The following is a 14,354-nucleotide window of genomic DNA, read 5'->3' on the forward strand; positions in this document are numbered from 1 at the left end:
GTATAAGAGTATCAGATGTGCGGATAGAAAAAAAAAGCTTGAAATAGCAGATACAGCTGTCAACATTTTTTAAAGGCACAGTAAATATACAATATATACACATTTAAATAAAACAACATTTTCTTCTTAATCCTCTAATTTTGTCCTTAAGGATAAGAACTACTTTTCATTCCAATGGGTCAAACTTTTTTAGCTGTATAAGGCTTTGTTTTTGATAGGTTTTATAGTACTTTATGCCAGTGCCATATTTTGCTACAAACAGTATCGATTAGTGTTTAAAGGAGTACTCCGATATACTATAATTTATCCCTTATCCAAAGGGCTAAATTTTAGAAAACCCAAGTACTCTTTTGATTCGTATTAGTTCTTTTTCTTTTTTTTTTTTGTAAGAAAAAAAACCCTGAAAAAAACAGATCACAGTATATGCAGATAACCATATATGATACTTTGCATTTCTTCAACATATATCAAGAAGACAGAATAGAGAATTTAACATGGTGGATTCACAGAGCGACTGCAGAGCGAGCTCAATGCTGTGGCCAGGTAGCTCTGTGTGTCAGCTCGTAACTGCTGGTGGGAAATCCACCACTATAAGTGACAACACAGAGTTATAGGGAGCAAGGAGCTCGCTCTGCCGTCGCTCTGTGACTGCCTGCAGTGCATCTGCAGCGTCAGATATGCTGCGGATGCGCTGCGTGTGACCCTACCCTTAAAGACAGTTTTTTAAGTGGTATAAATTAAAGTCTCGGAAGACCATTAAGTGTAGCCTGTGTACTGATAGGAATGATAGGTGGTAATAATACGTATTACAACAGGAAATATAGACAGACAGTACTGGGGTTCTAAAATGGACAACGGCTGTCTTTTCATAGAAGGTATGGGCCCACATAATATCACAAGGATTTCCAAGGTGTTCTCTCAGGTCTCTTTCCTTTGAATGCCATGGTAAAAATGTATCATAGTAGTTAAAGACTTTAATGCTGTGGATCAAAGGCATCTCTTAGCGCTACCTTCAGAATCTGGCTGTGGACACAGTGTAACACCGTATGATCAGTAAGATAGCTCATCATGATGCACCAACTGCATAGCACTCATGACTAGCATACCGGTCATGTGCCCCCAACAGGTTAACATCCTCTCCCTCATTCAGTATTACATTGCACTCATTACTGTCAGATATATATGGATTTCTCACTGTGTTCTCGGAAATCATTATCTTCTTTTTCTTCATCACAAACCTCCAGACCAAAGCTACAATTTCTGGTTGTAAAGCAAATTGCTGCAACACAAACCAACCCCACTGCTTTTGCAGCAACAAAAAAACACACATCAAGCTCAATCTCTAAGGAAGCCTTACCCCCAGCTGAACCTGAATGGGGGAAAGTGGGAAATGAGACAATCCGGCAGATACTCTAGGCATTTTTTTTTCTGGTAATCTGATTATTTATCTGTAGGTTTGAGGATCCTTCAGCGCATACTGTTTAATACTTCAGGGTTTCCTTGTCAGGAGCTCTAAGGTAAATCATTCCTTTAGCAAAGACAGTCTGAGCTGTCATAAGGAGCTCATCTGCGTAGCTGTTACAAAATACTTAACTACTGAAATAGGAGATTTATGCTTCCTGAATGTGACATGTCCTCATTATTATCCATTTAGATTTATGTATTTTATATAAAATGTTCAAACATTTTTCACCCATGACTTATTGTATTATAAATACCTGACAGTGGTTAAAATGAAAACTCACGGCTCTTCGGTGTAAAACTCATTGGATCTTGGGAAAAACAATTTTGTTAACTATTTCCAACAATGGTTATGTGAGTGTTAACATTAGGACTAATTTCCTGCATCTGATCAACTAGCTAAACTCTTCCCTCCGATTTTGTTTAGTTAACTAGTAATCAATAATGACTACAATGTGGCTTAATTATACAAATCGAGTTGTAGGATTGGTGATGCTGTTTTAAAAAGATACTATTTTTTTAACATTGAAAAGTTGGAAAGAAAAATTTAAAAGTCTCCCTTTTTATGAGTTGCAGCAGGATTGCTGTCTCAAAATAGTGGAAGAAGAAATATCTTTTCTATGAAAAGGTGAAAAAAATTATCCCTTTCTTGGGAATCATAGCAAGTTGTGTATATGTAGGCCTGGCTGGTAGTGGCAGCTGGTAGTTGTAGTAGCTAGTGGGCAGCAGGTGTGTAGGATTGTTGGTAGCTGTAGACAGTGGACAGCAGGTAGTGGTAGACTGGTGGAAGTTGTAGTATCCAGCTAACAGCAGGGGTGGTGGACTAATGGTATTTGCAGTAGCCAACAGGCAGCAGGCACTGGTATACTAATGATGGTTGTAGCCGACATACAGCAGGCAGTGGTGGACTGGTGGTAGTTGTAGTAGCCAGCGGACAGCAAACAGTTGTGAACAAGTCATAGCAGAAAGCAGGCAGTGGTGGACTTGTGGTAGTTTTAATATCCAGCGGATATTAGGGGTTGTGAAATGGGGGCAGCAGTAGCCAGCAGACAGCATGCAGTGGTAAACTATTGTTAACTGTAGCCAGCGGACAGCAGGAAGTGATGGATTGGTACTAGTTTGAGGAGCCAGCGGACAGCAGGGGTGGTGGGCTGGTGGTTGTTGTAGTAGCCAGCTAATAGCAGGCAGTGGTAGATTGGTGCTAGTTGGAGAAGACAGCAGGGGTGGTGGACTGTTAGTAGTTGTAGTAGCCAGCTAACAGCAGACAGTGGTGGACTGGTGGTAGTTGCAGTAGCCAGAGGACAGCAGGCACTGGTGGACTGTCGGTCGTTGTAGTAGCCAGGGCCGGTTTTTCCTATAGATAAAGTAGGCGGACGCCTACAGCGGCCTCTCTTGGGGGGCGCAACTCTGACATCCGCAAAAAAAACTTCACCAGAAATCAGAGAGTGCTCACCCCCTTGTGCTTCTTACCTTGGAGGAGTGCGGCATGAAGCGCTGCACTCCTCCAAGCGTACAAATCAACAGCGTACAAATTAACATCAAAGGGGCACCATCTTACTATAAAACATTCAGCCTGAGGCTGTCAGTGCAGGAGCCCGAGCCGCACTGACTCTCTGGGAGGTGAGTGATGCTCCTCCCCTTCCCCCCTCCCCTTCCTACCAGGCTGCAATGCTATTGGAGCAGGAGCACATGCTTTGCTTCCTGCTCCACCGCGGCGCGCACTCCTACACCTGCCCGCGCTGAGGCCACCATCTACAAGGTAAATTTCTAGGGGGTAAGAGGGAAGGGGACAAAGTGCTGTTTAGGAGTCAGTGGGCAGTAAATGGGCTATTTCTCAATGTTTCCTCAGCAGGGTTCCTCCAGCTGTGCCAAAACTACAACTACCAGCATGCCTCTGCCTGTCCAGGCATGCTTGGAGTTGTAGTTTTGCAACAGCTGGAGGCACCCTGCTGAGGAAACATTGAGAAATTGCCCATTTACTGCCCACTGACTCCTAAACAGCACTTTGTCCCATTCCCTCTATCTATCTATATCTATTTTTCTCCTATATATTTCCTATCTATCTTATATTTCAGCATTTCCCAACCAGGGTGCCTCCAGCTGTTGCAAAACTTTAACTCCCAATATGGCTGTCCCTTTGGCTGTCCAGGCATGCTGAAAGTTATAGTTTTGCAACAGCTGGAGGCACCCTATTTGGGAAATACTGATCTATACATCTGTCTATTATCTATCATCAATCTATCTATCTCATATCTATGTATCTGTCTCATATCTATTTATCTATCTATCTCTCCTATCTCTCTCTCATATCAATTTCTCTCATATCTATCTGTCTGTCTGTCTATCTATCTATCTATCTCATATCAACTTTTTTGCATATCTCATATTTTGGGTATTTCGGGTATTTTGCATATCTCATATCTATCTATCTATCTCATATCTATCTATTTATCTATCTCATATCTGTCTATCTCATATCTATCTATCTCAATCTCATATCTATCTATCTCATATCTATCTATCTCATATCTATCTATTTATTTATCTAACCAAAGGATAAATTGGCCAGCACTATTGATCCAAAATGTTGTAAAAACCTGGCTTGCAGGTGCAGGCTGCTGGGCCAAATATACAGCAACAGGAGAATCCTGTTGCTATTTATTTATCTATCTATCTATCTCATATCTATCTCATATATATCTATCTATCTATCTCATATCTATCTATCTCATATCTATCTATCTATCTATCTCATATCTATCTATCTATCTCATATCTATCTATCTATCTCATATCTATCTATCTCATATCTATCTCATATCTATCTATCTATCTCATATCTATCTATCTGTCTCATATCTATCTATTTATCTATCTATCTCATATCTATCTATCTCATATCTGTCCATCTCATATTTATCTATCTCTTATCTATCTATTTATCTCATATCTATCTATCTATCTATCTATCTATCTATCTATCTCATATCTATCTATCTATCTCATATCTATCTATCTATCTCATATCTATCTATCTCATATCTATCTATCTCATATATATCTATTTATCTATTTATCTCATATCTATCTATCTCATATCTATCTATTTATCTATATCATATCTATCTATCTCATATCTATATATTTATCTATCTATCTCATATCTATCTATCTATCTCATATCTATCTATCTGTCTATCTATCTCATATCTATCTCATATCTGTCTATCTCATATCTATCTCTATCTATCTCTCTCATATCTATCTATCTATTATCTATGTCATATCTATATCTATCTATCTTTCTCATATCTATCTATTTATCTATCCATCTATCTCTCTCATATCTATCTATCTTAAATCTATTGATATATCTTCTATCTATCTTTTTATCTCAGTGATAGATAGATATTTCCTGTGTTTTAAAATATTTTTTTTAATAGACAAACGTCCGCCTGCAATGACTGCTCTGAAGAGCAGGAAGAACAGGCGGGCCGGCGTTTTGAAACGTGCCGAGGAAGAGCGGAGCGCCTCGCCACTTACCCTACCCATGGGCCCATCGGCGGTTACATCTCCTCACCCGTGTCATGCAGGACACCAGGTATGACACCATCAGGACACCAGGTATCTCAATGAAACTGCACTGGTGTCACCACCTCCTCACTATATATAGCAAAAGCAAAAGCCAAAGGCTTTCTGGGCATGCTGGGAGTTGTAGTTTTTTTCTAAATCGGGAGGCACCCTGGTTGGGGAACACTGCCTCAGAAGTTACAGAAGGAGTAAAGATGGAGGTGAGGAGGTATGCCCTGGTGCATAAAGTATCATGTACCTATAACTCCTTATCGCCATCTTTACTCCTTGTCCTGTAACTTCTGAGGCAATTTTTCCCAACCTGGGTGCCAGATGTAGCAAAACTACTACTCCCAGCAAGACCAGAGTTGTAGTTTTACACATACTACCTCCCAGTAGTAATGAGATTATATTAGGAGGAGGTTTGTTACAGTGTGTCGCCCCAGTAGTAAGGAGATTAGATGAGGAGGAGGTTTGTTACAGTGTGTCATCCCAGTAGTAAGGTGATTACATGAGGAGTAGGTTTGTTACAGTGTGTCACCCCAGTAATAAGGAGATTACATGAGGAGGTTTGTTACAGTGTGTCACCGCAGTTGTAAGATGTGGCGTGTCAAAGGGCGGAGCCAGTGGGCGGGGTCAAGGGAGCGGCAAAATTAACTTTCGCCTTGGGCAGCAAAAATCCGTGCACCAGCCCTGGTAGTAGCCAGTGGACAGCAGGCAGTGGTGGACTGTCAGTTGTTGTAGTAGCCAGTGGACAGCAGGCAGTGGTGGACAGGTGATCATTGTAGTCAGGCGTTGTGATGCTGCTCCATATGTTTACCTATAGCTATAGTTCCTAATCTCCAACCATGGCTATGCCTTACTTTCTCTGTTTGCAGAGATGGCACTATGCCTAGTTTTCTGCATTTGGTAAGGTAGAAAAATTTTTTCACACATCAGAATACCGTAAAGAAATAGGTATGCCACCCCCCCCCAACTGTGCTTCTGCTCTGCTCAGCTTTTTTCTCAAGCCTACAGATGTATTAGTATTGCCAGCAGTCATACCAGCAGACCGACATCTGGTACATTTGAGAAATGTTCTGGCCCTACCCTGGATCTGAACTTCTGATATCTGATCATGGGCTCTTTGCTCCCCTCAGCATATCCACGATGATGCCTTACAATCACACCACCGTGCCTACCACAACCAGTCCCACTAGTGCCATGCTCACATGCTCAAAAGAAACAAATATAGAGATTGAACAGGCCGTCTAGGAGAGACATTTCCACCACACCATGTAATTGTAGACAATGTGGAATCCACTGAAACCTGGCTTCATATCTTATCATCAGACTCTTTCTCCTCCTAAGATGACAGAGAACGAGCCAGCTAGTCCACAATGGCTATTTAATCCTGAAATGACACAACCCTTGGAAGAAATTGAGAACTTTTGCTTGCTGATGCGGCTGCTACTACCAGGCACCTGGCTGCTTCTGTTACCTATACTGGGCTGGGCCAAATGGGTGGTGCCCACATTGATGTTACTGCAGGGCTCCTCTACTCAATCATCATCCAATGATTCCTTTACTTCCATTACAAGACATAAAATAAAAAATAAAAAGATTTTGAGGTGATTTCTTTTGTTTTTGGGTTATTTCTCATTCAACAACTAGTCAAGTGGTGGAGAAACTGCCAGTTAACTTTCACTCTTACAGCTATTAATGCTCTGTGTTTTGTTAAAGGGGTACTCCGGCCCTAAGACATCTTATCCCCTATCCAAAGCAGAGGAGATAAGATGTCTGATCCCGGGGATCCTGCCGCTGGGGACCCTCGCAATCTCGCATGCAGCACCCACATGTGGGAGCATGCTCGCAGCGCTGCAGCCTCCAAGTCTGCTGGGTCACAACTACGGGGCCGGAGTATCGTGATGTAAGGACTCTGCCCCGTCATGCCCCCTCCCATAGACTTGCATTGCGGGAGTGGGGCGTGACATCACATGGGGCGGAGTCGCCACATCACGATACTCCGGCCCCGTAGTCATGACCCGGCAGGCTCAGATGCTGCAGCGCTGCGTGAAGCTCCCACAGGCGGGTGCTGCATGCAAGATTGTGGGGGTCCCCAGTGATCAGATATCTTATCCCCTATCCTTTGGATAGGTGATAAGATGTCTTAAGGCTTTAGTACCCCTTTAAAGCCAGAAAATGCAGGTAAAGTGGCGTAAAAAGCCTAGACAATTTTTTAACAGCTAGAAATGCTGTTTTTTTGTTAAACCCAGCTAGAAATTCCCTGTTTTTTGTTAAACCCAAAAAATACAGGTAAAATACAGGTCAGTCTACCGCACGATTAAACTGTGTCAATGCTTTGATTTATGTTGTAGACAGTGTGAAATCTTTACATAGCTTTGCTCGCTACGACAATCACATTACTGGGATCTGTAGTGCAACAAAATCACTGGACACAGTAATGCAGGTTATCCCACTGCACAATGTTTTCTCAAATTGCTTTGTGTTGTGGTGTAGGTTTCATTACTCCTTTTAGACTCATCCCTATGCTGTCTCCTCATGAGACATGAAGCTGTTTGCAATAATTGGCTAACCTGCGGTCATGTGATCCTGCTGCTAGCTGCAAAGTATGTTTTGCTACTCTGACGTCATCTCAGTGCTCCTCCTTCGTCATCCTATGTATTTAGGTGCCAAATTGTCATGCGTTCCTTATCCCTTCTCCTATAATAACACCGTTGCCAGGCTCACATGAAGGCTCACAAGTTCTGAGCGAAACCATGTTCTACAGTTTCGGCTCGCTCATCTCTAGCTGTTAAAGGGATATTCCAGGCAAAAACTTTTTTTTATATATATCAACTGGCTCCGGAAAGTTAAACAGATTTGTAAATTACTTCTATTAAAAAATCTTAATCCTTCCAATAGTTATTAGCTTCTAAAGTTGAGTTGCTGTTTTCTGTCTAACTGCTCTCTGATGACTCACGTCTCGGGAGCTGTCCAGCTCCTATAGGGATATTTTCCCATCATGCACAGCTCCCGTGACGTGACATCATCATTGAGCAGTTAGACAGAAAACTTCAGAAGCTAATAACTATTGGAAGGATTAAGATTTTTTAATAGAAGTAATTTACAAATCTGTTTATCTTTCTGGAGCTAGTTGATATATAAAAAAAATGTTTTTGCCTGGAATACCCCTTTAATGTAATCATATGGGCCCACCATGAAAAAAATGCAGGACTGAGCACAATACCACTATGTTTAGAACTTGGCATGCATTAATGTTCCTTTAAAATTGTCAAATATTCAGACATTTCAGCCTTAAAGTTGTCTTCCCATGTGAATACTTGAAAATGAAATCCCCCAAATTTTAAAGTTTTTCATTGTATCTGTAAACAATTGTTTGTACTCTAAACAAACCACCGTCTACCATCTCTCATGGTGTTCTGGTGACTATGTTCTGCTACTTAGTAAGCCGAAAGAAATGCTCTGTACTGGTCTCGGTTAATTTAACACATTTGACAATCTATTGTTTTTTTGCTCGAATCCTTTTTACAGCTAAAAATGACAAAAATAAGTTGACACAATGCATTTAGTTTGACTCATCTTGCTGTAGGTATAACACGGTTTCACGTTGTCATTTTATCATCTTTCACCTTATCAAACACACTAAAAATACACAATCTCTGGTATCTGAGATCCATGGAGTTGGTAGAAAGGACCGGTTCACGTGAAATAAATGTTATTTACCAAAACTTAAAGAACAAATATGATTTTCCTGCTGGAAAGATACATTTTGTTTATTGTACACAGGTCTTTCATGCTGGCAAAACACCATTCTACTTGTATATATGAGTTATAACTAGGTGAATATGTATTTACAATACAGTGATCTGGTCTACAATCCAGTTTTTGTCCCTGATGATAGATATAGATATCAGAATGGCAAATCCAAGGGGTGCTTTGGTGAACATCTATAGCGCTAGCTCATCGGTTTTGCTTGGCTAAATTTAATTTGTTGTCAACTATTCAAGTATTAAAGTAGGTGTCATTTAACCTAAGGGGTTTATTAAAATTCTCTACTTCCACAGTATACTGAAAACTCTTAAAGATAACCACCAAAGTTGAAAAACAGTTTTTTAAAGGGATTGTCCTCTCAAGGAGATCAGCCAATATACATAGTATTTGATAAAACTAGAAATCAGTCATAGAAGCTACTCAAGACTAAGGGGTGATCTTCTTAAAGCGGTGGACTTATTGTATCAATAAAATATTGAACTAAAATGCTTTGTTGAAAGATATGGCTTATGCGGTCTATGTAACTAGCCAAAAAGAGTATCTGTCATTGAATAATATTTTCTTAACTCAGATTATATTCCCTAACTACTCCTAACACCCCTCCTGCCCTTAAAAAAGATTTTCCTAGCTTTAAAAAGCTCTATATCATACCTTTCCTCTTGCTCACATTGTGTGAGCTCCCGGCAGGAGAAAGTGGGTGTTCCCCAGCAGGTGCAACGTCACTCAAGCTTGTGAGAGCTGTGCCTCTCCATGCCCCGCACACACTTCCTGGGTTTGGTCTACTGACAGGCTGTGAGGAGACCAAACTAACTGTTTGACTTGCAGCAGGGAACAGAACAGAGCCACCTAGTGGCTGTTTTTGCAATCACATTAAAAACATATAAAGGTTGAGAAGTAAATAGCAGAGTCTTATAAGGAACAATATATTAAAAGTTTAGTTTGGTGACAGGTACTCTTTAAGGTTCATTTAAACAGGTCAATATTGAGCAGAACAGGCGCTTGGCACTTGGGGGACAAAACTCTTATTTATGATACTGTTGGTCCCCCAACAGTTCACAGTATGTCAGCAGCACATGTCCTATTTAAACAGGGAGATGTGTGGTCAACCAACAAGCATTGTTGTGCCTTAGTTAATAATTGGTTGAGCTGATAGGGGGACTTGTTTACATGAGACAATGCTTTACTGAAGGAACATTCATTTTAACATTTATTGCCTATCCTCAATACTTGTAAATAGTGTTGAGCGGCATAGGCCATATTCGAATTCGCGAATATTCGCGAATATATGGACGAATATTCGTCATATATCCGCGAATATTCGCATATTCGTTATACTCTCGTTTTATTTTCGCATATGCGAAATTTCGCGTATGCGAAAATTAACATATGTGAAAATTAACATATGTGAAAATTAGCATATAGGAAATTCGCATACTCGAAAATTCGCATATGCGAAAATTAGCATACACTAATTTTCGCAGATGCGAATTTTCGCACGCCAGTCTCACACAGTAGTATTAGAGCCTTCTTTACACCACACAAGCTGGAAGCAGAGAGGGGTGATCACTGTGATGTGTACTGTGAAGAAAAAAAAAAAATAAAAAAAAAAATGAAAATTCGTAATTACGAATATATAGCGCTATATTCGCGAAATTCGCGAATTCGCGAATATGCGATATTCGCGAATAATATTCGAATTGCGAATATTCGCGAGCAACACTACTTGTAAATGGATCTTTAGACTTAAGTTACTCATATCACAGTGACCAAGTTAGTTGTCCATGTCAGATTGACATTGTTAATCTGGTTTGGTTTTCATATCAATAGTAACAAGGTAAAAAAAAAAAAAAAAAAAAAAAAACAAGATAGCAGTAACTAATTCTCTATGGTGACCATTTTTGATTTTTTTTCAAGGTGATCACATTTGGTTGTCCATGGCCACAGTTACTGCTGTATATTTATTGTTTTATTATATATAGTAAAGCACAAGTTGTCAGTTTGGGTTTGAAACTAGCTTACAAGTGAAAATTAGAACATGGAATGATGTTGATATTAAAAAAGGACTTGTAAAAAGGACCCCTCAAAAGTTTGTTTTTTTTGGTTTGGTAAATTATAAAGCCACATATCTCTGGAATGGGAAGGACTAGAATCAGGCACATCCTAAGCTATTTAAATAAGCACTGTCAGAATCAAAAACTTTTTCTATGACAAAACATTAACCTTCCCAAAATACTTTATAAAAAAAAGTATCTCCTTTTTATAGAAATCTTGCCTTTAAAAAAAGACCACTAGGGGTCCCAACATCATCCAGAACATAATCCTGTCCACCTGCAGCAGTATCTTTGCTCCAGCTGAAGCACAGGCTAGGACAAAGTCCACGGAGTGAGCGTGGGACTATCACTCCTCTGTCCTCTCTCCTGTCCTGTCTTTTGGACTCCTGTCTGAAAACAGAGGTTGAGGGGGTTGCAGAACAGCCTGTAATGATTGAATGAAGAGACCCAGGGCTCAGTGCTTGCCTCAGACACGCCCCTTTCTGAGCAGTGGATGTCAGAATGAGTGAGCAGCAGAACAGAGGGATTTGTGAGCCAAATCCTGCACAGTAGCTGGATACATAAAAAAGACATGTAAAGAATCTGCGTGACCTAGTCAGTGACATATTTAACAGGTAATGAAAGTAACATCTCCTATTTTGTGGGGTGGCTACAGATCCTCTGCAATTACCCAATAATTCAATCCAGACACTCAATCTCACCGATTTTTCGCAGTGTTTTAGGTAATGGCCCAATGAATAATTATTTGTATCCATGTATTACAGAATGTAAATGATCAGTGCAGAATATAAAATAACATATTCATTTATACCCATTTCATAAAGCCAGATGCACATATAATAGGAATAAAAGAATATCGAGGATTGGCTAAAACTGTAATTGCCGTTTCCATGGCAATAGCTAACAATTATTCTCTGAGCGCAGATGTTAATATCCTGCCAGAAAGGGTATTTTGATTTTCACATTAATAGCATTTATGAAAGTCATGACAGCAGCTTACAGATACAACAGCGCAAGATATAGGCGGAACAGGTTCTAGAGGCCTGAGCTGCTCGGAAATTGTAGCATTTGTTCGGTTTCTTTCAAATAAAATAAATGTCAGTACAATGGTGAACAATAGATGTAAGAAAAACTGGAGTGGATGAGGACCGTAAGAATTAAGTAAGGACATTCCTACTGTAACAGGGATCATGAGCTCTGTAATAGAAAACAGTGCTGCCACCACTATAAATATGCATTACGGAATTGAACAGAACAATATTTTTATCGCAAAAATCTATATTTTAAAACATTTAAAATACGGCCATTTACTTAAGAAGAAATATATTACCTAGATATGTTTTTACACATTAGAGACAGATACACGTTTATGTTCTAATATGTTTTAATTACAATTTTAGATTATCATGGGGGCAACCATATTGCCTAAGCTTTTCACACAGAGTTAAGAGATACACTTTACAGCATCCCCATGGCAGATAGAAAGCCACAAACTGGAGGGAACCCTATTGAATGTCTATGAGATGGTCTTCTGGGCAGTAAAGGGGGAGGCTGAGCTCTGATCATGACCTATTGTGAATGGCCTTACCCCATCTTATCTATAAAGTGGTATCACCTCTCACAGTGATCTTGTCTGTGATGATAGGAAGGAGACTGTTGAAGTATTTGGAAGTGTCAGACTGTAATTAAAACTGCATGATTTCAAGATTGCGATATAATATAGATAGAAATAGCAACAGTGGCATGTCAGAGGGATTTTCAGTGATCATTGGATGATTTCTTAATTCTTGTTTGACTAATATCTTTGAATCATCAAGTCTATTCACCTATCACACTTGTACATGCTTTATATAAATGATGTGCTAATACAGACTCATGTAACTGTATCCTGTTTCTAATTCCTCCAGGTTGGCATTGTCTTGCATTATTCAAGCCTGTGCACAGTGTTGTGGATTGGTGTGACTGCGAGGAACATTTACAAGCAAGTTACAAGAAAACCTCCTCAGAACCAGAATAGTGACCAGCCTCCATTCCCAAAGCAACCTATGCTCAGGTATGACAGACTTAGTCTTGTTTATGAGTTCATTGTTTAAATTAAATTTAGAACATTGTGTTCTCTTTATGGCCCCTACAAAACCTTCCCATGAACACTCCTTATACCAGTTATCCCCTTATACCAGTTATCTGCATTCAATCCCATAGCCCAAGCACACATCATCCCATAGTTCAAGCACACATCATCCCATAGCCCAAGCACATGTCATCCCATAGCTCAAGCACACATGATCCCACAGCTCAAGCACACATCATCCCATAGCTCAAGCAGACATCATCCCATAGCTCAAGCACACACCATCCCATAGCTCAAGCAGACATCATACCATAGTTCAAGCACACATCATCCCATAGCTCAAGCACACACCATCCCATAGTTCAAGCACACATCAGCCCAGGACTTGGAGACATCTCTCGTATTTGCTTCTGACCTCATAAGTGGAGTTTATCAGTCCTGTTCTCCTCGTGGGTTGAAGTCCCTGCCCTGTTCCTTCATTGTCTTGTTCTCCTTTAGGTCCTATTTATAATATTGTATGTAACCAAGATTTTTTAGGTCTTTTAGGAGAAGAAATTTTGTTAATGGATAACATCCTGTTGTTACTTAAGATACAGTATGCCCACATTTGGCCAGCAATCTAAAGGCAGGTCCAGTGCTCCATAGATTCAAATTGGGTTTGCCACTGAACCTATAGTCACTGTGGTTGTTGATTCATCCATCCAAATTGCAAAAAATGTGCAAATGCTGTAGTAATATTTTTGGACCTGGCAGAATTGTGCCGGAGGGCAAGTTCGCATATGAGAACACACCCTTAGACAGAAAGTGAAGTCACTTCATTGACAGATGCAGACAGGAAGAACATATTTTGAGCAGAAGGAAAATGACTGCAGTCCTATTGTACTTTATTCTTGAGTACTAATACGGTATACAGCTTAATTGATTTATATTGTAAAAAGATAACTTGTATTTTTACCTGTATAGTAATATAAAACAGAGCCAAGGCAGATGGTATCAAGTGATTATACAGTATATACATAAAAGGTCTTCCATTAAGCATCATAACTTCTATCTATAATAGAGCCAGAACAGTTACAATGGATCTGTTTTCGTATGTATCCCATTGCCTTACAATGCAACCTGTCAGGTTCTGAGTTTTTTTTATATAGGAAAAATGGCACAACAGACTCTGTGATCCTTACTGTCAAAATACAGTGAAACCTCTCTTTAAGAACCACCCACAATTGCATCGAAAAGTATTCTTTTAGGAAGGTGGGCTTTTCAATGAAAATGGCCACTATGAAAAATGTATGATGGCCTAAAATATGTTACACAAAATCTGTTCTGAATAAAGGTAGAGATCATCTTAAAGAGATGGTCTTTTGGAAAGGTTTTACTATACCAGAAATCCTTATGCAAGCAAGTAACAATAAAATGTGCCCTTAAAG

The 14,354-nt window shown here is 39.8% G+C and overlaps 1 protein-coding gene across 24 annotated transcripts in view; it reads left to right on the top strand.

Moving 5' to 3' along the window:
* The window catches only part of ADGRA1 (adhesion G protein-coupled receptor A1), a 1,152,497-nt gene that overhangs the window by 1,010,916 nt on the left and 127,227 nt on the right, over nucleotides 1-14,354 (top strand). For all 24 annotated transcript variants that reach the window (XM_056529273.1, XM_056529272.1, XM_056529274.1 and 21 more), the window contains one exon: nucleotides 12,764-12,909. In XM_056529273.1, coding sequence (XP_056385248.1) covers nucleotides 12,764-12,909 — 146 coding nt within the window. The remainder of the gene's footprint in view (nucleotides 1-12,763; nucleotides 12,910-14,354) is intronic.

This window comes from Hyla sarda, chromosome 7 (genome assembly GCF_029499605.1).
Source record: "Hyla sarda isolate aHylSar1 chromosome 7, aHylSar1.hap1, whole genome shotgun sequence".
NCBI classification, from domain to species: Eukaryota; Metazoa; Chordata; class Amphibia; order Anura; family Hylidae; genus Hyla; species Hyla sarda.